Here is a 24,363-nt window from a genome sequence, read left to right as displayed (position 1 = left end):
CGGTCGCGATCGAGCGTCGAACCCGCCTCGACCGTCACTTCGGCTCGCGCGGGCTACCTGCGCGGACGCGCCTCGGCCTGCCGAGAGATCCTCTCTCTCTCTTTCTCTCTTCCTCTCTCTTCGTCCCTCTCGCGCGCCCGCACTCTCGCACTCTCTCTCTCTCTCTCTCTCCGACTCGCTCCTCCTCGCCCTTCCTCCTGCCGAGATCGTCGCGCGCGCGATCCACTTGCTGGCGGAAACGGCCGGCACTCGCTACCTCGTCCGGCGAAGGAGTGAACGCGTGTGCGCCCCTCGCTCCCGAGTAAGGCGAGCGAGGCGAGAGACCGAGAAGGGAGCGAGGCCTCTGCCCCCGCAGAGATCGGCGGAGAGAGCCGAGTCCGCCCGAGGGCGCACGAGTCCGCGCACCCAGCATCCCAACCCCCAGGAGCCGCCGACGCCGCCGCCGCCGCCGCGCAACCGGCCGGGGAGCGCCGCGCCGCCGCGACGGCCAGCGATGCCGACGCGGAGATACCGCCCTAATGATATCACCCTGCACGATCCCAAGACTGCACCCCTCCCTGGACGTAAACACGCGTATCCGCCTGCGTGCGCGAGCCCCGCGCGGCCGAGGGGATGCTCCGTTCGGAACGGGAATTCTGATTCCTGCAGTTCGAGATCGAACGGTGACGATCTCGCCGTCCATTTGGAGCCACGGGGTACTTAATGCGATTCTTCGAGGCCCGGTGTCGTCTTCGAACGTGTCGCATTTTATTTTTTCCCCCGAACAAAGTGTGGAAAAGAGAATAGCGTAAACTAAATTGGGGAGGATACTCTCGCAATGTTTTGCATTTAAGGCCTGTTCCGTTAATTTGGTAAAATTATCGGAGTGACTTTTAAAATACCGAAGCCTAACGCGTTAATTTACGTGTAATTTTAATATGTTGTTTCTAAGGGATGCAGGAATTCGGGGACCAAATGAGTATCTGGATGGAACATGTTTGTAAGTCCCGTATTTGAGATTCGTGAAAAACTAAATATGTACATGTATGTATATCTGGGTAAAATTAATTCCGGAGATTTATTATAAAGTCAAATTTATCATTCCGGAAATCTGACGTGGGAACTTCGTTAGTATTAGACAAACACCCGCGCGTCGTGGGAGAGTTCTCCACAGACATTCATTTTAATATATACATAAATTAATGTAAGAAATACTTCGTCCCCGGACCGCCCCGAACAAGTAAGGTCTCATGATAATTTACGGACCCTTCCTTCTTCCAGAAAACTTGGATAATTGTAATAAACGATGCCTAAGTTACGGCAGGTCATATCCCACATCAGCCCCCGCCAAAAAAAAAAAAAGAATACAGTTGGCGTTATTGAAATTGAAGACCTCAGAACTGAAATTTCTTCAAACGATATTTCAGACAGTTTCGATTTTATCTTCAATTTAATTGTAAGAAAGAATTATAAAAAGCAATCGGCATACAAATTTTGATCCTACTTAGGTCCTCCATTTGTATATTACTTACCTCAAACAAATTACTTTCATATGTTTCAGGTTCTACTTCAGACCTTCAAAGTGGCAGATATTCCCATTTCTTCTACTCGTACTTCTAGACGTAAAGTAGGACTTCGAATAAAGTGGAACGTAAAAAGTTGAATGGAGGTTTTAGAAGAGGAAAATAGGACGAAAAGAGATCTTACTTGAGTTACGCAGGCTTAAAGGGCGGCTATAATTTCAGCCGAAGGATTTTCCTGATGTTTCTCTATTTCGTCACTAATCCAGAACCGTCAACTTGATTATCCGTCTACTACGATGAAAAAAACGACTCTAAGTCAAACAAAATTTAATTCATGTAATTTCTGGAATTATTTACCAGCCCAAAACTCGCAAGAGGACGATCACGATTTTAGTAAAAAATATCGGATTCCAGAGAATGTCAGAATTTCTGGCAAATGACTCCGGAAAGAGAAAGTTTATACGTATATTTGATCGGATTCGGTCGCTTTAATTTAACCACGGTAAAGCTCGATCTTTCGCAAAGAAAATGGCGATCGCCTTAATTTAACCACGGTAAAGCTCGATATTTCGCAAAGAAAATGGCGATGGAGTCGAGATTCGAAAGTCTGCAAGGAGGGTGCTCTTCCGATGTCACAGGACGGCGGATTCCATGGATCGAGGAATGAGGGAAAAGGGAGATACGCGAAACGAGGGTAGCAAAAGTGGCTGGAAGAGAGGACGACGGAATAGAGGGAGAAAGGCGGAAAGACGAAGTTCGCATTCGCTGGAGGGGAACACGGAGGATTGCATCCGTTCCTTCGATTTTTCCTCTCCTCTTTTTTGGAAGTTACATTGGTTCAACTAAAGTACCTATATGTATGAATGTATGTACATAAGACGTTCCTTCGCGAGATTTCAGGGCGTCGGGAAAGACGGATAACGGACAACTGGTGCAAATTGCTACCGAACAAATATCCACCGGTATCGTATAGAGTAGTTTCGATGCCTACCTGTCACGTGAATCCCTCGGCATGAAGACAGACAGTAATTAAACTTGAATATTATTCCTGACAATCAAAATATCCAATTATAATTATTAATCGTGATATGGAAATTCTGTTTATAATCGCGATACAGATTAATCGTATGAAGTAGTCTTGTTCTATAGAAAGCGCAATCACTGTCAGCATTTCGGGGAAATTAATTTCATCGTCTCACACTTTCCTCGTTTAATGGCCAAGCCTGGGAAACTCATTTCTAAAAGAATTCTGAGCATTCCATCTACGACGAATAGTCGGTTAAAAGTTTAAGACGACGTTTTAAATACGGAGATACCCTCGTTATCGGGTGGCCTCGACTTTTTAAGAACTTTACTGCGAAAGTAGATCCTATTACGAGTTACGAGCCGAGCTTGTGGGTGTGCGAAAGCGGTTCACGTTCAAACGTGGAAACGAAGTTAACTACGAATTGGTCGCGTTAAAGCATTTCAGCATTTCCTACAAATTCTCACTTAAACGTAACACGACTCGGAAATCGTAGGAAGCTTTCCAAAAGATCGGAAAATTTCGTGTTTCGCAATTCCGTTTCCAAAATGGCTTATTAATCAGTTGGAGTGCACGAAGGTATCGAGACCCGAGCCTCCTTTCTTTCCAGTCAGTCAAGAAATATAATACTTCATTGTAAAGTAACATTTGCGCAAAAAAAAAAGTTATATTGAAACAGCAAAAGAACATTATTTCCCTCGTATAAATATGTATTAAAAGCCCTTTAATAATTCCGCCCTTCGATTTAATCGAGAACTTCCTCCTACCTCCACAATTTACTCATGTAAAAACACATTTTGTCCAAACTGATAAACCTATTCATGAAGCGTAATCTCCTTCGAAATACAAATATTGCTCAAATAAATTGCAAAATTAATGTCACCGCGAAATGCGCTAATAAATGAAAATGTAACGATGTAGTGGATGTATGATGCAGTGCGGCGGTACGGATGAGCCATAAGTCGATACTTGACAGCGAAATATCGTGTACGAGTACACGGTTGAGCATCGGTAAGTAGGCGTACAAATCCGAAAGTGCTAAATCCACTTAAAGGGAATACGGTTTTGAATCTATCAATATATTTTGCTTTGTGTCCATTATAAGAGACAACCGAAAGCAGCTTTGCAACAAGCACTGATGCAGCTTTACGTATTCGTGTTCCCGACGGATTACGCACAACTTTCTCGGTACCTAGAAATGTCAACAATTATACGATACCATGCTAAGTCCAAGTAGTCAACCGTCCAAACACCTGTTTTTATCGTACCTGCTGCTGTCACAAACATTGTCACTTACGCGGTAAATCGTGTTACCAGTCTGCGACAACAAGTAAGTATCGCGATTAAGGCTATCAGTAAATCCATTCCCTGTGCGTGGGTTTAGACGTGAAATACTCGCTCATGATAATCAATCTTGAGTTATAGAACGACCCCAGTTATTGCCTCAAACACCTCGATGTTATAGATCATAATCTCCCGCTAATTTTGGCTTAATTATAAGCTCTTAGCCGGTTCCTCAATGCCGGAAGCACAAGGTTCCCACGGAATTTCATTCCTCGCTAGGAATAATCGTCTCACTCTCTTTAATCCAGCCCAGTCGATAACCCTCTGCAATTATTTTAATCTATTTGATTGCTAGGTTCCTCTCTTCGCGCCAGTGTTTGGATACAATGCGAAAGTGCAACAACGAGGTAGCACGATCTCATCTCAAAGGTGAATCCACCCCTAAAGGATTTCTCATGTACAGAGGCGCACCCTATCTAGGATCTCTTGATCCTGCAGAAATAACTTTATAAATTCTAGAAAATCATTAAGACTCGCCTCATAGCGATGATTTCTATCAATCTTGGACGTATATTCTAATTCACGTGGGACCCAAGCGTGCTGTTTAATGATAAATCGTAGGTTCCAAGTCGCAGATCAGATGCAACCCCCCGACCTCGAGATAAACTCTTTACCCTTTCCTTGACACAAGGAAATGCACCTAGGGTACCGAGGAAGCTTCCTTCCCAGCGAAAGCTAATCGGATTATTCTCTTAAGTAACATCCGCCCGATAGCTCGTAGCCTTCTTCAAACATTCGACTTTACCGGGCTCCTATTCCGCGCTCTAGCTCCCCGTTTTTCCATGTTCCAAATTGACTTCCCGGGGCGCTCTCCGGATTACCTCGCCTCGTCATTTCCGCCGAAGGGTTTTTGCATCCCGGAGACCAGGTCTCCGAGGTAGCCGAGTACTCGCTAGAACGATTTGCACCTACATACGCAGGTAAATCCAAACACTCCAATGCGTCGGACAACAATGCCACGTTGGACTGAAATAATACCGTCCAAAAGTGCTCTCCGGCCATGCACCTTCGACTGCAATGGCTCTGAATAAATATCGGAAAAGACACCTTCGTGTATATTAAACATATTTTCTCCTCACTTTCTATTTCCTTATAGAAAAGTTGACGAAAGAACCAGATAAACCCACTAGGAAGCAACAACAACGTGAATATCACTGGTTCTGTCATGTCGACAAGGAGCCTCGTACTTCCTACTTCCCTTATGGTTTATGTAGCCTTCCGTGGATTGGAAACAAGGTATTACGTATAGAGAGTGCGGAGTTATTAATGAAAATGTCATTAGAGGCTTTGATGAATGGGCAGGACGTGCAAAACGGGATATGCAAGGTCGGGTCGTGGATGCATCGTAGGGGTAGGGTTTCGCATATGCGCAACAGTCGTTTCCAAAAACGTGCGACGATGAATTCTCGGTAAACCGGTGGTGACAGATCCTGCTTATGGCTAAGCCAGAGCTCAAGATGTCCCTTCCCATTGCGGAACCCACGGAGGCACATAATTCCGGTCCCGATATATTATCCCCGTCGGGTTCTGAATATTTTTTTTTCCCTTTGTCGCTGTAATTCAATGAAAAGTCCGGTTCAAGTCCAAACACTGCCTGGCCGAGGGGACGGGGAAGTTATCGAGGCTAAAACTCCTAATTACGTCCGGTTGGACACTTTTCGGCATTTAAGGCAATCGCAGGGAATTTCTGGAGGGGCACCGCTTGGCCGGAACGACGCGACGAATTCAGCGAGCGTTGACCTAAAAGGATGATCTAATGAGCACAGACGAGGACTCTAATTTATCCTGGGCCAGGGAAGGTGGGCGAATCCACAAAGTGCTTTTGCCGAAGCAATTTTGAGCGGCGCGATGGAGAGCGACCGAGACCGGCATACGTTGTCGACGATGAAAAATGCCGACATCCTGGGGAGCATTGCTTTTTGCGGAAACCCCGCGGGGAGGATTTTACGACGAAACTTTCGAGCCGGGATATTAATCGGAATTATATTTGGCCGTAGGGTTGCTCGCGCTTTTGTGCACTAGGATTTCTTCGCTCGTAAACACGAACTATCGTCGGCAGTTTATCATCGTCGTACGAAATTTGAGCCACCCTATTTATTTATGATATTTATATCTGAACGCGTTATATGCGATACTCGTAATAGGAGGAAACGGTCCAAATTATTGGCAAGTCTTTTTGTTTGCGAATTTAATTAGCGCCGATTTGTATTATCTTGGACGATTTTATTCGGAGAAACAGAGGGTCGTTGGGGATGAATAAGGCACTTACTTTGGGGAAACGCAATTAGAGGCGGTCTATAATTGCAAAGGAACCACTCGTATGTAGTCGGCATAAATTATTGGTTAATTCCCGATTTCATTGAGTCCGTATCTCATTACGCAGCTTTTGTGAATGCCGATCGGCCCTTTCAGGGTTGAAACGACCGATTTACCGTAGTCGCGGCTGAATCAGTGATTCATCGCTTTTCAATACCTCTCCTCTCGGCTTTCAACTTTTGAGTTTGACCTCCTATAGCCCAACCGAGATACACAGGATACATAAATAACCGATGGCAATTCGTAGTAATTTACAAAACAGCGCGCGTATTATTCACGGTGCGTTATGAACTGCTACGGTTACAGGGAACGGCTCGAATCCGCGGTTTACATAATTCCACGCCGAATCAAGACTATACCGACAAGAAGAGAGTAAGTTACCGATCTACGTGCTCGCCGGTAACGTAATCGCATATGCACGGTTTTGCATGGAAATTGATTAAGCTTGCCGAGCACCGATGCGGTCTTACGCTCCGATGATTCCCCATACTCGTAGGACCAAATGCATTTATATCGGAATAAGGTAAATCCTTCCCCAATATTCCGAAAGAAATCCGCGGAGGATATTGAATCGAATGTCGAATGCAACAAGTCACGCGGAAGGTATCACTAAATGATACGATGATACCAAGCGATATGCTCGATGGGAGTTATACTTGCCCGCGATAGGTGGGCAAAAATTGTTCATATAAAACGAATCAATAAATCACCCAATATCGGACCATTCCGTTTGTTTTACCTATACTGAGGAGAGAAATCACTTTCTATAAAAAAGTAATTCTTGTGAGAAAAAGATTTTCTTGCTACTATCAATCTAATAAAATTGTAGGATTAATTGAATTAAATTAATACAAATTTCAAACGATGTTCAATTTTCTTCGGCATTTGTCGTAGATTTTGCGTATACAAACATTATGAAATATATGAAGTTGATTCGCTTCAAAAAGTGAAGAACTTCATAGGATTAGCAACATTCTTTTTACAACCAAAGTAGAATTTGACAGATTTGTAGAAAATCTGATATTTTCTCTGTAAACTGTGTATCGCTTACGGATGAACTCATTGTTGCATCAACATGGAACAATATTCATTCGTTCTTAGTAATTTTTTATATCGAATACCAAGTTATGTTAAATACAACATTTTGTCCGAAAAGAAAATTATACAAATTCCATTAATATTTTCAATATTTAAAGCAAACTGTGTGCCCGATATGTTTTTCGCAAAATCATTTCCACTTGATACAAAAATTGTCATTATTTTACCCGCAACGCTGCTGATTCCCCCAAAATCAATTTCGCTAGAGTCAAAATTGCCGTAAGAATTGCCGCAAAAAAAAAAAGAGAAGAAATTTCGCCTGCAAAATAACCTGGCTTCAACCTAAAATGACCTTCTCAATCCTGAACTAAATTACCTCCTTAATCATAAATATTTTATCTTAATTTAGAGTATCATTACTCGAATCCTCGCACTTATACAGTCTCAACTCTGGTGATTAAACGGAATTCATGTCAGAACAAACGAGAACCGAAGGTCCGATCAATTTTTCCAGAGCCATTCACTTCTGGGTTCTTCACAAGGTAGGTGCTCTCTCGAAAGTACAGCGCCCAATGTACATAAATCCTCTTAGAACGCCTCCTTAGATATCGCGGATTACTCCCCGAGCATAACATCGCCGCGTGTGAAACTTTCGGTTCAATTTTCCCGGAGGTACTACTTAGAGAGGAAAAAACTTTACGCAGTCTTCGAAGGGAAAAGCTCGGAGCAAGTTGGCGGTCTCCCATTAACGTAGCCGTAAAGTCCGATCGCCGCGGCAACGAGGGGGCGAATTGAAATCAAACGCGACGGTATTATCACCGCAATCAACGGGTCGGCTTTATCTGTCAGACGATGGCTATCCGCGAAGTTACCACTTATAGGGACGGTATCTAACCCAGGCCTCCGGGACTCCAATATACTCCTATACGACACTCGTAAGAGCCCTGACATTTATTGATATCGTCGGGCTCCGGGAGCATTTGGCGGCATTCGTCCATTGTGACGTGAGTTTACGATGTTTCGTGATGTCGCGGATAGACCGACGTGATTATAAAGGTCGACCCTTCGGAAAGCTTACCTCGGATCTCGCCCCGTTGGTCGACACGACCTTACCGAGCATTCCGGATTCGCCCGTTGACCTCCTCGAGACGCCGCGCGAGTTATGGCCACTGCCGCATGAAATTGGCTAGCTCTCCTATCACTCGAATAACATCGAAATCTTATACAGCACCCTGAAACCTCCCGCCGTATAACGAACATCCTCGCCGAGGAAGCTGGACGGAACCACCGGGAATCGAGTTTCCGCCCCCCGAGAAGAAGTTACTCCTATTCCTGACTTTCAGTTTTTAAAATGCCACCGAAGCCGTGGTTCTCTTTTAAATAAAATGTAATAACTTACTATTCCTAGGGGACATTTCTTGAACCCTTTACCCTCTGCCCCTTTACCCAAATGTAAACTCCTCCCGTTACCGATCTCCGATCCACGTAATAGACGCCACGAGGAATTCGTTACTCCGTACACTTGGCGCGAGACTCTACCGGGTCTCTTGACATTGCATCCAATTTCCCAAGCATATGTATAATGGACGATGCACTTCATTTTCCGCGGAAAAGGGGCGATACCGATCATCCGCGAATTTGAATAGCATGCGTACCTGGTCAACGTTAGCCGCCGTCAATAATAAACAATTAATAGGAGACATTGTCTACCTCATTTGGGTCACGCCGACTCCGCGGCTTTGCGTGCAGCTCTAAATAGTGGCCATTCGTATAACACGGGCGCTTACGGAAAAAAAAAAAAAAGGGAAAAAAGAAGAGAGTACAGGGCTTAACGGCGGTGACGTAAGCGTAACAAAAATCCCGCGTAACAACGCCGCTCGGCGTATTACACGGGCATCGGGCAAGTAATCCGGAACTCGTTTTCTGTCGACAATCGCAAAAACCGGAACGCGGGAAATCCTATGGCGCCGAGACGAATTAACGAATTACTGAATGTACCGGCGCACATCGGCCTCGAGTAATCGGCTCTGGGGCGGACATATTCTCTGTGTGCTCCCGCAGAGCGCCCGATTTAAAGCGATCGAAAGTAAAATGCGAAGAGCAAAAATGCGCCATCCGCCTCGAATTCGGCGCCGAAGACAAACCAACGCACTTAGAACTTCTCAAACACCCGGGACGTCAAAGGGTTTGCGACTGAAATCAATCAGATTTGTGATTTCTTGACATGATATTGGGGTGCACTCATATCGAGTCGGAATGGATCGGAATAACATCCGTATTTACTCGGGGTGCATCGGTAGATACTCCCGACGACAACGCCTGACTGCTGGACATGCTCAAGAATGGTCACTTAGTTTGATAATTAACCCGTTGGGGTCGCAATTAATTCACGCAAGTCCATCACGCGAGTCTGACTCGTGCGATCTTAATGGGTTAGTTCTTGCTGGAGGAGGGGATTTTCTTGCAGGGTGGAACTGCTCAACCTGGAAACTTCGTGTGTACTTTGTGCGATTCTCTCGGCAAAGATACCTGTGTCGATGGATTAGCATGTTCTTGGCGAAGCTGCCTAATAATTATATTGAACATTGGGAAAAATGTCGGTGTAGGAATTACCGGTTTGCGAAAATTGCGAAAGTGCTACTTGTTGTATTTTTCGAGCGTACGTACTATTTCGTCCGTGTTTGTACGTCGATGGGGCAGTTTCCGTTTTATAAGGCTTAATTGGGCGACAGTTTAGATCGAACGTGGATCTGTTTCGATGTCCTCGGTCCTCGCTGATTTTCGGCAAATTTTGCGGAAGCCAACACCGAGTTCGACATTAACTGGTGGAACTACCGTCCACGCGAGTGATTGGTCACTCGTTTGGAGGTTTTCCTCGTAGTTAGCGTTGTCACGGTGGGTTATGCAAACAATTTGTAGCACAGCCAATGGGGAAGAAAATGTAACCCGCAATATTCTCCCGGGGAATACTAGTGCTAAAAACATAGCGACCGGCGACACGCCTGTATTCGGCACAAATATTTGTATTCCGCGTTGCGGGGCCTAGTGACGAACGTCGTTCCCGGGGACGATTCTTCAATATTCCACACGAAACGAACAGATTCGATAGAAAACAACAGCAGGATTTTTTCCTAGTAAGAAATACTTCCGACGTACCTAAAAGGACGTAACACACAGCGGCACTAATATGCAGGAACATTAAAATGCTATTTAATGATACCCACGTCCAATCGAATACACGACGAAAGGAGTCAGAAACTTTTATGAATGAAAGGGGTGACGATAATCGTATTTGACATTAACAAACGGATTTGCGAGTGACTGGTCACTGTCGAAGGAGGTTTCCCAGATAGTCAGCAACGTCGGCGAATTTGTATTATATGAAGCCATGAATTCCAATATCGCTGCTGGATCTACATTCTGGTTCATTGCCCTTGAAAGAGCTCGTAAACTCACAATAAATCTCACCCACAAATTAAATACACGCCCGCGTTCCGTTTTTGAACACTTAACGATCATATTGCTCTATGTAGACGGCAATTAATAAATATATCATTACGACACACTTTTAGCACGCCCATTACAATAGCCAGGTGCGCGATTACGGGGCAATAATAGTCCAATTTAATGTGGGGGCGCCGACAATGAAGATCGTCCGATGATTGGATCGTGGATAATCAGATCTTATGCAAAATTCATAAGCGACAACCATGTTGGCTGCTCTCGCGTTAATATTCCGGACATCGTTCGCGACATAGGTGCGCGTCGAATGACAAACGCGGAAATGGAGAAATACAAGCAGCCGGTATTCAAAGGACCCCCGAAACGAAACGCAATAGAGTTCGAACAAGACTTCGTTTTGACTCAAGAGAGTGTCGCAACAATCGTGCCAAGCCAGGGAGGACGATCAACCCCCGCAAGAGGGATAAGAGTTCATTTCGCGCGGAACGAGCCAAGTGTTTCGAAACCCCATCAAACAGTGGAAACTTTATACGGTCCGAGAAGCCAGAGATGTCCAAGATGTAATCATGGCCCGAGTTTTCAGTGTGCCGTTTCCTCGGGACGAGGGTGAACGAAACAAATACGACGAGAGAGTTGTTGGCTTTCCACGGAAGAAGCTGAACACCTTAATGACTCTAATGACCCCCGCGTGGATGGAAACGCGATTGTTAAATGTCTAGGAGAGCGAAAAGGGATTCGACATATAATATACGGGAAAGTATAATACGGTGCAGATTTGTATATTAATATAATTAATTTCGTGCATAACGAATTCATCTATTGGGAGTTAAAGAAAAGGCAATTTTACTCGTACACCTGTGGTGTAAACCATCCCATCCAGCGACCTCAACAATACACATTTCCGGATTTCTTCGGACGTATGCGATTGGCTGTTCTTAATACGAAACGGCACCAGAACGGTTCCAGAGGAAATAGCCAATTCTATAAATCTAAGGAAATTCAATGCGATCTGACGCATGGTTCTGGAGTGCCATAGATTTTCGCACCGATGCACCCTTGTATCGCGCAAAATGTCTCGTAGGTGGTTTGTGATCCTCCGGTGAAATATTCTATTCTTTCGTTCCGCTTCGATTTAATTCCGGCTCCGTAAGTTACCATCATCGATGCGATCGTTTCAATGGTTAAAGGTATTAAGGTGATATGAAAGAGTCAGCTTATATTTTTACAGATGAATTTTATTTTATCGACCTTGGTTAAATTTCTCAACACCTTTCGTATCATCTTAAGGGAATCAGCTTTTCCAAAAAACGTATCTACTCTATTTATAACGTTAGACTGGTTCAAAGAGTAAAAGAATGGAGCCAGAATCAGTCAAGTTCCGACTTACGATTAATAGTCGTTCGATGCGTTTTTATTTAAATTTTAACTTGAAAGAAAGAGGCTTCGAGGCGTAAAAAGAAATCGAAAAAGGTCGTTAATTGGACCGTCAAAGTGATCCCGAGTCCATTGATTTTCCGCTTCCCTTTTCGAAGATTATAAGTATCCATCGGACCTTAATTATTCCAGATTCCGGAAAATCAAGCCCATTATGAAAATACGGGTCTGCAGAACTCGAGTATATTTTGAACTTTGCAGGCAGCGTTTGTTTAACTCTAACCAAGGTTTTTCCACTTCGAACTTCGTAATTGTCTTGTTTACGCAGGGAGCCATTACATCTCATTGCTAGCCGGTCAAGCGCTTACCTTAAAATCCCCTAAAGGGGCAGAATTGTTTTGAGATTTTTCCCCAACAATATTCTCCGCGTAAAACCCGACAACGAAACCTCGGTACCGCGTGGAAACTCGGTACGGTCCTTCTACAATTATAAAGTTGCTTATGCAAAGGGAAAGCATTAATAAGTATCATCGTATGCAGAGTATGACTCCTAGAATCTTATGTCTACAAATCGGATTACTTTAATCTACTTCCACCTCCACAAGCGGCCGGCCTGCAATATCTATCCCGGATAATGAAATTACATTCCCTACTTTTCCATATTAAGAGGAAATTTCGATTCCCGGAAACACGGCCTTTATTTGTAATGCCAAACTAATTTAATCTATCGCCGACGCGGTTGGCTAGTGCAAATTATCGCATGCTCGAGCAGTCTTCATTTGCCTAGAAATATTAGTACAGCTTCCACGTACGTGGACTAGGCAATATAGCAAATAGATCCGTTAATCAATGCAACGGATCCCTCCGAATTTCCTTCGAAATTCCTGCGCCACTTTCAAGGTTTTTCCAATATTATTCGCGGCGGCTGTTAAATATGATAACAAAGGAGCACCTCATCGGGCGATCGATCCGGTCCCGGTAATATCCTTCCCTCGGGATCCCTATCAACGAGCAATTGTCGAGCCTCGCGCAAGTCCGACTCCATAGTAATGGAGTTGAAAAAGCGCATGAAGCTGGGGAAAAGACGGGCGCTGGGAGAAGTTCGCCGGCCAATAACTCATAATTAGCCGGTCGCGGGGCTCTTTATTAGGTATCGATCGTCTGAGGCCAATCTCTCGGAGCTTTCCTCGTAGGGCAAAGGAATCGAGCTTCTTCCGCGATATCAAGGCCTGAGTGCACTCGAGTAGTTCGAATAAGAGAGCTCATTAGTTCGTGGAAACGTGAGTCCGAGGCGCTTCAAAGAAGTTTTCCCATCCTCGTCATCTCTCGGATGAATCGTTCGCCGATATATCAAATTCACCGAGAAAAAGGGACGCGATACCGTGATAGATTAATTACTCGCACCGGGGCTCGCGGGAGCCGCGAAAAAATTGTTCGCCCCGATTTTCTATTTTCGCCCCGTAGGCTCCGACCCAAATAAGATCAAAGTGTCGAAGGTAATGGATATCCGCGATAACGAGCAGTCTTCGCGCGAGAGCACCGGATCTGCCTCCCCGTCCCTCTCGGCTCGTCAACCGGGGTTAAGCGACTTCATTTCGGCCTAAAGCTTAAATTCAGCCATTCGGAAGAACTCAACGCGTCGAAAGAATAATGAAACGAATTCGTTTCCGACAAATTATTCAACGTATATCATAGTCGCAATGATTTCTTTGATACGACGGGTAGGGTAGAAAGTATTTCCCTTAAACGTAGTCTCCTTCCAAAGTACTGCAAATAATTTAATAACTATATTTTAGTCACTAACTTGAGTTAGCGATAGTTAGATAAATTACGAAGAGCACGTTCTAGACTTGGAAGAATTTCCGCGGTCGTGTCCACCGGCGATCGCCAGCCACTACCGAAAGAAGTATTTGTTAGCTTCTCTTGGATTAGTCTCTATGAGAATTGATAGGAAGGCCAGGAGTAAACATCTCAAGGGAATCTCTCCTAACCCCGGTAAGTGCTTCAAGACCGAGTCGATAAATTCTCCCTCTCTGATTCCTTACTCCCTTATCGGTTACATGCCGAACTCCACCCAGAAGTTGTCTCGTCCAGAGAACACAACTATGCTTAGTTTCGATTCGATCAATGAAGTTAAAAGTTAGACCTCGGTTGAGTCGGGCATTAGCCAATCAACCGCCTGGACTTGGGTAATTAGCAAGTTCACAGATTATCGAAGCTTGACTTTGAAGTACGTCGCGGAATCCTGCTTCGATCCTTGCAAGTTCAATGCTGCGCCGTTTCTTTTTTACTTTCTTTTATATATTTATTGAAATCTAAGTATAAAATTAGGTGGGTGGACATGAGATACCAATTCTTTCCTTTTGCTTTTAAACTATCACCGTAAACTACCACGTATCTATACTGATATCACGAGCAAATTCAACGACACGTCGATAGGCGCTCTGAAAGCTGCCCTTAGTTTCCTATCCCTTACAAGCCAAACTACTTCCAGTAGGCAACAACTTCGTCTAGGACCAATTCCACTGATGAAGTTTAAAGTTAGACCCCCCTTGAGTCGAGCATTACCAAATCAACGACTCGAACTTTGGCGTTCGATTAGCTAATTTGCAGATTACCGAAGCCTCTTTGACTTCAATCCCCAAAAAACTTCCCTTACAGTTGTAATGAGGGCTTGTTTAGCGTTATTCAAGCTCTTAAATTTATCGCAGAATAAAATCCAGAGGGGAAAAGTTATTTAGAATTAATTTTGTAGAGTTAAACATACCGTTATTTCTTTTATCAATAAGAATACTTGTTGAGGGGTTTCCTTTATTGTCCCTGGTGATATTTAATCTATCACATTGGCGATTTTGATTGTTAAATAAAAAATTAAAATTAAATATATGCCACGTCCGAAAACCATCCCGAAAATTTTACATCCTTCATTAAGACGTTTCTACAACCTCTCCATGTATCGGTTTTAATATTTACTATACACGGTTAATAAATACAAAAAGCAATTAAAATAAGAAATACTATGTTTAATTCAAGAAGTAAGAATAATACCCGTTTTATAGACAGTAAAATACAGAGTTTCATTAACTGTATAAAAATGTAATTAAAGGAACACCGAAAGCATTTTGAGTGCCTTGACATTTTTGTAACATTTGCTTGGATTAATACTCGCTTCACCTACCCCTTTAAAGCAAAGCAGATTTTTATCACTCTTTTGTTAATCTATAAAAAAATTGGTACTTCGAATAAAGTATTCGTTGTCTGCAAACTTAAATGTCAAATATTATGCATCAAAGTTTCAAATAATACGTAAATGAATACTGTATGATTATCGATTATATCTTTTTTTTTACAATTCTTGAGATTATACTGCCCGATTTAAGCATGCTTGCCCTAATTGAAGAGCCGAATTCAGATATTTCGATGAGACGCGACGAACCGATTGTTAAGATAATTCCGTTATGCTCGTTGCGACTCAAGTAGGGTAGGCGATCCTGGGTCACCGGACGGTAGTTATCAAAATTCAAGGTAGGTATATCGTCATCAGCCCCGATAACGAAATCGGGACGCGTTGGCTCGCGGAAAGCTTAATGTAATATTCGCCGTGGCTAACATCCCTCAGGGCTAGTTGGTCCAGGGATGCGCGGGATAGGTAATTAATAACCCATCAGAGTTGGATCGATTGATTGCCAGGTAGGTACACTTATCGACTACTCCACGCAGATTCGTTATCACAGGACTCCTACCTTCCGTTAACGGAGAATCGGGTTAAATGATCAAACTATTCGGACCGGAGTGACGCGATCGAGAAGATGCCGAGTCCAGAACTTTGCGAGTCTTCGGTAAAGGAGGTGCCATTTCCCCTTCCGGGTTCTGAGCAATCAGTAATCGATGGAGGATCCGATCGAAGATTAAAACTTATCACGGGGATGGATCGGAATTATGATGAAAATGGTGGAAGGATATCCGCTCGGAGCAATTTGCCCCGTACGTTTTTTTCAATGAACGCAATATGAAGCGGATTGAAATTTCCAGTAATTGGTGGAAATAAAGAGTATCGATTAAAATTAAGGACATTCGTCCGGTTTGCGCTAGACATTGGAGGAAACCCTGCTTCATTAATTTTAACCATAAAAAATGAATGGGCGATGATTTTGCCTGCCCGTGATCGCGGCTATTCGGATTAAGTGATCCTTCGATATCGAGGCAAAGGTGTAATAACATTCGTTATTTTCTGCCTGAAAGGGCCAACGGCGAATCGCATTAATCGCTCCAGCTATTCCGACTGCAGTCACGCGATCGAGAGGATCCCAAATCCGGAAGTGGGTAACTGTTGCTCCGAGAAAGAGGTACCTCCTCGCTTCCTAATTCTGACGGATTGCAGATCGACGGCGCGCGTTTACGGCGTAACTTTAACTCCGACGGAAAATATAAATTGGAAAAGGAATCGCATCTTTTCCCGACTTCCGGTTAGATTACGAGCTTCGTATCGCACCTGACACGCGAGAACCACTATCACCTCGGATCTCGCAATGTTCCTTCTTAATTCCAAAGAACAGTCCCGAATTTAGCCCTTACCGCAAAAAGCTACCATCCCTCCGTACTTCCCATTCCATTCGGTCAAACCACAGTTACCAATTACAGCTCTAATTTCCTTACATTTCAATTTCTCCCCGACGAGGGCCGACGATCTCGAATATCACCGCAAATCCGAGAAATACAAAGTGAGCCGCGCTCGGGAATCACCCCGGAATCGCCCCAGCAGAACGCGGTGAAATATTTCCCCTTTGAAAACATCCGCGCGCTTTCGCCATGTCAGGTGCGTTAATGCTACGGGCTGGTGAAAAATTCCGTCCGAAAAAAAGAAGAGTCGAGGAAAGCAAGAAAAGTGCGCAAAACAAAAAAAAAAGAATAACCTCCCCTGGCGCAACGGAAATTGCGGACGATAAATCCTGGGGAATTCTCCGGGCCGTCCGAAGATACGGCAATTTTCCATAATTCAGCGAGCTCTAACGCTTCTCCGGGGCGCGTGCGGTCCGCGGTCCGCGGCCCGCGGACGAAATTCGGCCGCGACGGCGAAATTGGATGCCCGTACCGGCTTCCTGAATTTTCTACGCTAAGCCAACAGGAATCTTATTACGGATTTCGGGCTCTCGTACGACGGTACCGCGTATATAAGTGGGCCGAATGGCGAGTACCGAGCCGACGGGGAGAGTATAGGTCGGGCATTGCGGGACATTTATTGCGGAATTGCGCCCGGTGTACGCCGGGTTTGCATACGAAGGGGCAAGCGAGATACAGCGAACGCGCTCCACGTGCGCACTTGGGGAAGACGTTATCGGGCCCGGACTGTACACCGTAGACGCACCGCCTGCGCCGAAATCACCAATAACTCCGCAACCGTCGGCAATGTTCATTTACAAGCCCCCTGTCGGACCGTGTAACGGGATAAACGGTTTTAACGAAGACCACACACCCCGATTCCAGCCAGGGCGCGGAGTCCCCGCACTTCCGGGTCCCAATGCCCCCTTTTCCCTGCCCCCCGTGGCGTGTCGCCGGACGGTCGCATAATTACATGAAATTCGCGACAAGTACAAGTTGGCACCGAGGGCATTTCGCGATAAAGTCGGCGGGAGGTCGTTAAAAGTTCCGGCCTGTTCTGCGCGCACGTCATTTATGGTTATCGGGGATACGTCGATAGCTCCGCCATGAATTCGGCGGTGCACCGGATACGATATGTGTGCACTGTGCGATTTATTAATCCGTTTTTAGAGAAAGGACTCGTTAGAAACGGACTTAACCTTTAAGTGAACGTCTCAATGACTCCAGGAAACGATCATTTAGACATTGCTTTAGACCGAGGAAGGCTACGGCCACGCAACAGCTGATCGAATCCGTTCGGGTCGGAACAAACCAGGCCAGACCAGATCCGGCAGAAACAACTAATAAACGTGATATGTACCTTTCATAAACGTAGCTACACTTTATTCCCGGTCGATCCGATCTGATTCGATACGGACAAGATGTAACAGCGTCTATAAGAAATATGTTTGTCTCGGTTGAACCTAGTTTAGTCCGATCCGAACGGATCTAATCGGTCGCAGTGTAGCCGTAGCCTCGCGGAGTCCATGTTCGTGACGAAGACTACACCGGCTCGAAACGTAAATTCAAATATCCGCCCTTCCGAAAGCCTGGGCTCCGACTCGAAACAAACGCATAAATGTTACACGACATTCAATACACGAAATTCAGGAAAAGTTCTAATTGGCGCCGAGTGTGGCTAGGTCGTTAAAAGTGTTGGCCCGTTCTGCACATTTCCTCTCCGTGTACCCTGGCGGACGCGAATGCTTTCCCATCGTATACGAGCAGCGGAATATCCGTAAGGAAGGCATTCGGGTCCACCGGGGTACAATTATCGGTACAGGCCGCTATGGATCCATGGAACCGTTGCGCCGGATCGACAGAGTACGTACCGCGTCCTGTGCGAGTTATTCGACCGGCAAAAGAAATATAATTAGGGCCGACTTAACGCTCCACCTCAGCTCGCACGGCAAAGTCACCGATAGCTCCTTAACCGGCGGCAATGCTCATTTACAAGCGCCGTCCCGGACCGTGTAACCGGGTAAACGGTTTCAACGAAGACTCCGCCAGTTCCGTCCGGGACACGGAGTTGCCGCGCATTTGCGGAAGTTCCGGTGCCAGGTTTCGATGTTCCCTCCCGGTCTCCGGCCCCTCGGCAAGGCGTGTCGCTGAACGGGCGCGTAATTACATGAAATGCACGGGAGAAGTACAAGTTGGCGTCGAGTTCGCGTCGCCTAAATAAAACCCTCGCTGTCCGCGACGTCCCTCGTCAGGTGAATATCGCGAAAAGTTTCGGGGCTTGTCTGCCGCGTAAATATGTACGTACACAAGCCCGCCCGTCGGGCGGCCGCACCGGTGGATAAGCGCCGACTCTTTTTGAACCTCTCGTTCGCATTATGTACGCTTCTTACCGCTTGCCGTAAACATTAACAAAGGGGGACGGCATCGTACGAATAATCCGGAAGTCTCGGCAGACCCGTAGACGACTCCGGGTACAGGGTCGTTAAAACTTTCCGAACTTTCGCGCCGAAGACGGAACTCGTTGACTCGCCTCGCGGATTATAATGGTTACCGTAATCCCTCCCGTAATTTAAATAATTCCAATTTGGACCCGCCGAGACTTGACTCGAGGTCGAAATCCCTCCTCCTTTTTCGGAAACATCACTCGAACACCGTCGGTATTCCGACGAACAAATTCCCATCGTCTCTGCGATACCTATGTCAATTTCATTCGAGGCTTAAACGCTACTCAACGAGCCAAAGATGTACTTACCTCGCACCTCAACTATTAAGCTTTCAAAAATCAATCAAGTTATAGAGGAAATGATATACGAGTATTAACGTGTGGTACTTTCTTTTCCCCGAGTCTCAAGAGACGCAGAACGAAGCTCGCAGGGATAACGCGATCTATCGTCCTGATGATCGTACATGCGTCAAAATCTTGCGGAAATGTTCGATCCGCGAGTACTTGTCAAGCTGGTTAAAGTAAATCGATAGATCCTTGACCCACTGAGGTTTACGAATCTCGAGTTGAAAATCTTCTAAAAATCCTAGAGGAATATCTGTGTCGCTACTGCAGCGATTCCCATGGAAATAAGAGTCTTGACAAGATGCCGCATAAACTGACAATGTTTGCGGGTTTCGAAAACGATAACGCGCGAGAGAACGTAGGATAGCGATCGAGTCGTAAGAAAGAAAACGTTACCTCCCTATTCCCGATCCGGTGGCGTCCACCTTGGAGCGTGCGTTTCCGATCTGCGACTGGATCTGCGCCAAGTTAGCTGATTGGACGGCTATCCTGGTGTACACATCTTTTTCCACTGGCACGTCCTCGACGTTCGCCACGATAGGTTTTTCCTCCCGGTCGTAGCCTACGTCAGCGCGATAGCCATCGACGTCGATTACGTAGTTAACGGTTTGTAAACTACCGTCTGGTAAGGCCGGAGGCAAGTGTCGAGCAGACATCCTCGGGAAATCACCGTATTTCCGTCCGAACGAGATCCTGTCCGGTTTCGCTTCGAAATTCGTTAGCTCCCAAAATATCTGCCAATAGAAACCACCATTAACGTCCTTCCGCAAACGTATCAAATTTCCGGATAACGAACTGGAGGACGCTGCAATTAAATTAAAGTCCCTGTCTTAGTATAAGTTCAGCAGCGGTCAATAAATTCAACGTTAACGCGTTAAACGCGCAGTTAATTTTATTTTACTTCCCACTCAGGTGGCACAATTTCTTTTTATACAGAATTGATGCTATGCCCACAGAGACCAACGGTGCGTTTAATCGTCAAACGGAAATCGTGTCGTGTTGACTCAACGTTCTCGTATCGTTAATATGTATAAAAATAAAAATGCTTCTCTTCAAGGAACGGATTCGCATTGTTTTCTTTCCGCCTATTATTAACCGCAACTATCTACGTGAGAAAGTCGTAAATTGCCAAACTGCATACCCTGACTGCAGATTTATGATATGACGACCTCTCATCGCAATGACCCAATTTCTGATTAAAGTTAACGCGTTAATTTTGCTTTGCTCCTGCTTTATATAAATTCCTGAAGAAGCCTCCCTTGCTGTGTGCGTGACACTTCTTAGAGAGTTGTTAATCCTTGGGAGTCGAGTGTTAATAAAGTTGCATAACACTCTAAAGTTTCGCGTTCTCGTTTTATCCCGCGTGCCCGTAATACCGTAATCCATTATTAGCTGCTGGATAATCGCTCATTATTACTCCCCAGCGCACACTGCCAATAAACCAATAATCGAATGACCTAATGTAATCCATTGTTAGAGGCTGCTCAAGTCATGCGAAAAATAACAAGCCGCGATGGTTTTCGGTACACCATGGAATGACACCGATTCAATCAACCTCATACGGACAGATATAAAATCATTCTATAAATCATGTTGTACGAGTACGCTGAGGTGAAAAATACATTAACATAATGAGTAATAATATAAAAATTCGTGTATTATAAATTCAATATTACCTGGCGAAAATTAACTTTGTGCTCTGCCATCCAAGACGTATCGAGCAATACTAACGCACTCCAAGAAATTCGTAAACATACAACGTGGACAAACGAGGGTTTAGTAACCAGCCATGTTTACTTTTTTTTAACTCGTCTCCAACTTTGTATCCATTCAAGCCCTAATATCTCTTCTATTTACTAAATGTAGAGACGCGAACTTAATACAGGTATCTATGTTTCTATTTCTCTACATTTCTACAAGAAGCAAAATTAAGTATACACTTGGAAAAGTGCATCAACTTTTATTTAAAGGTTAACCAAACATGTAACGAGTGCGTTCATTTTATACCACGCCCAGTTAGAGGTTAATTAATTCCGAGTTTGAAAAGGAAAATATTTACGAGTCAGAAATTAAAATTTTAATTACTATAAAATCTTCTGTTAGTTTCCGAGTATACGGTAAAAGGTACATTTTTTGGATAAAGTAAAATATTAAAACAGGCACCGTTTAATTTAGAATAATATTCAAAAACATATTTGATTTTAAAGCATAAAAGAAACTAAAATTTCTAATCCTGAGACTTAATATAGGTATTTTCTTTAGTCGCCAACTTCGCGATATTTCTTGTGTGTCTGAAAAATTGTCTCCTCGTTAGTCGGCACAAAAGTGATCAAAATCCTCGAAACGTCTAGCTACTACAGAATGTAGCAGCCATTTGCTTCGCAGTGAGACGAATTTTAGGCAATTTCCCGTAGTGTGTTGCAGGTCTCCCTCTGCAACTCCCGATTCAACTATCGATCTTTGGCTCGTGCCGTTCGTTCTCTCGATAAAAATCGTCGCGGAAACTACGCCAATAAAGCGATCGCGTCGACCATTTCTCGAGCTCTCTCGAACGCGCTTTAAAAGTAATTCATCTTGCAGGCTCTGGTAAATGCTCTCACTGAGCTTCTGGTGTTTTCACAAGCCGAAACCGATAGGGTCCTCGCCATTTTCTACCGACGTGGATTAGAGTAAACATAGTACAGACAGAAGTACCTCTATTGGCATTAGTTTAAAAGCACGTACATGGAATTGAATCTCCCAATTTTTTTCACGGATTAATAGAATCTTCCATATCGATACCGCACGATTGATTTTTCAGTCCGTCCATTACGAGGACCGTGGGAAGAAAAATGATCTTCCATCCGGGTGATAACACGTATTGCAATTTTCGGGAAAACGAATTACCTTCGTTTTAAACGAACAGAAAATGAACCCCAATACTTGACGTGACGAGCTATAAGCAAATTAAGTAACCGTGCTTTCGATACTCTCGCATTTTCGAAGAAACTGATTTACAAGGCATTTGAGCGATAAAATGAATTATGGAATTCATTTTATCCGCGAATGTGTAATCACAGCTTACGTAATATCTATTCCTTCGCGTATCTATAAATGTCCATATGCAAGAATCCATTGAAAATTCCTATTTTTGCCTGTCCACCTGACGTCTCTGCAAACTTCAACGAATCTTTACCGAACCGCTCTCTGAACGCTCTGACACTAGCAGATCCGACTCGCAAACATTTGCAAATTGGCGTACCGAGGAATTACGGCATCTTCGGATCTAAGACCTCCCTCGGAGGCCTTCTACCCGGTTAAGATCGCTACATAGGCAGGGGGCCGTATCGAATTGAACGGATGAGGCAGGGGTGTCGATTGGGACACTCCGTCGGGAATCCGCGTTCCGGCACGAACGACTCGATCGATCCCAAGCCGCGGTGGATTACGAAGAGACCGGAGAGATAAAGAGCCCGAAACAATAGATTCGCTCAGCGTCCGTGAGAAGGAACGACCGATGTATACACCTAAACCTGAAATCCCGCACTGAATCGTCGGGCCTGCAACTGGTACGAACGTAAAGGCCGTCGACTGGTCGCGGATCGATCCCGGAACCGAAGGTCGGACCTGGACGAAAGCTCCGCTTTAATTTCCTCGAAGGTGCGATATCCCCGAAACATTCCACAAACGCGAGAATGCACTTCAGCCGAAATAGGTGTGCCTGATTAAGCCGAAACCTAAAAAGTTGAGCTTAACGATGGAAATGTTAGACGCCGAGACGAGAACTTTAAACGTTACTCATTTGGCACACGAGGTATCCTGGCGGACATGAATGTCTTTACATCGTGCAAACCATATTCGCAGGCAAAGCATTCATATCTACTACTGTATCTAACGGAGAACTTGATAAGAAATTCCTAATGAATTTGTTGAGTTTTTATGGTTGCCCACGATGATTTAGCCGGATGGCAATTAATAACCACGTATACTTCGTGCGGATAATTGTTTATATTTCTGCACGTCTTTGTTATTAAACGAGTTCTACCGACCATCGTCAAAGACAGCCGAAACCATTAACCTGCAAAGCGCGATACAGTACTTTGCGTCGTAGGGCATTTTACGATTTCGCGTGCCCTATATGTTAAAATAATATTGTAATACAATTTTGTATGACATGATAGCAGGCGTAAGTTCGCATGTTGTGAAAGGGAACCGTTTCGGAAAGTGAAACGTATCCGTTCTTTTTTTAAATTAATTACTACATAGATCCATCGTTATGTTTTGATATTAACATAATTTGCGTAAACGTTTTCGCTAGTGATAGCATAAGAGCACTTCGTAAATAAATGATTAAGAGTAATGAATAATATTGAATAATTCTCAACTTAGAAATTTCACTCCCCATGTACCGATTTTGATAAATTATATCATATTCAAGTAATAGAGGGATAAGATGTAAAATTATGATATAGAGTGCTGTAAGTCGGTTTGAATAGTCGTTTTGCGGTTGACGAGTCGCCCTTCGGTAAAGCACCGGCGGAATGAACGTGATTTAATTTACTCGTTGCTCTTAGTTTAATGTAATTGTAGGTAATGCGGAGAATAATTTCTCTGGTTGCGAGGACAAGAAGAATGTTGCATGCGATTAAGCTGGTGCATAATCCGTGCGTGCATGCAATACCTGAGTGTTGTAAGTCGTCGTAAGCTCATTATGGAATCTGTTTTGCAAGGAAAAATCCCATTAAACCCTGTCTCTGAAACAAGCAGGCGATTCTAACCAAACCATTGCACGTTACGTGTTTCAATTTATTACTTATTATTTTTACGTAATAAACTTAAGCATAACTTCTAATTTTAAGTTTAAACGGGATTATTGATGCAAGATTCAATCCTGGGGCCACGTTTATTTCTTTATAAACTAGATCATTTAATTGAAA

At 44.4% G+C, this 24,363-nt stretch overlaps 1 protein-coding gene across 1 annotated transcript; it reads right to left on the bottom strand.

Moving 5' to 3' along the window:
• Nucleotides 1–1,759: 1,759 nt before the first annotated feature.
• On the bottom strand, nt 1,760–21,157 carry LOC105697868. The gene is made up of 3 exons (XM_012421600.1): nt 21,124–21,157; nt 19,844–20,181; nt 1,760–1,793 (listed from the first exon to the last, which is right to left on the bottom strand). Exons 1-3 carry the CDS (start codon nt 21,151–21,153, stop codon nt 1,760–1,762), a joined length of 402 nt encoding a protein of 133 aa, XP_012277023.1. The 5' UTR covers nt 21,154–21,157.
• Nucleotides 21,158–24,363: the final 3,206 nt, after the last annotated feature.

This window comes from Orussus abietinus, unplaced genomic scaffold (genome assembly GCF_000612105.2).
Source record: "Orussus abietinus isolate OABI.00-Male unplaced genomic scaffold, Oabi_2.0 scaffold1, whole genome shotgun sequence".
In the NCBI taxonomy this organism is placed as follows: Eukaryota; Metazoa; Arthropoda; class Insecta; order Hymenoptera; family Orussidae; genus Orussus; species Orussus abietinus.
The sequence above is the reverse complement of the archived record's forward strand: the minus strand, read 5'-3'. Positions and strand labels throughout refer to the sequence as shown.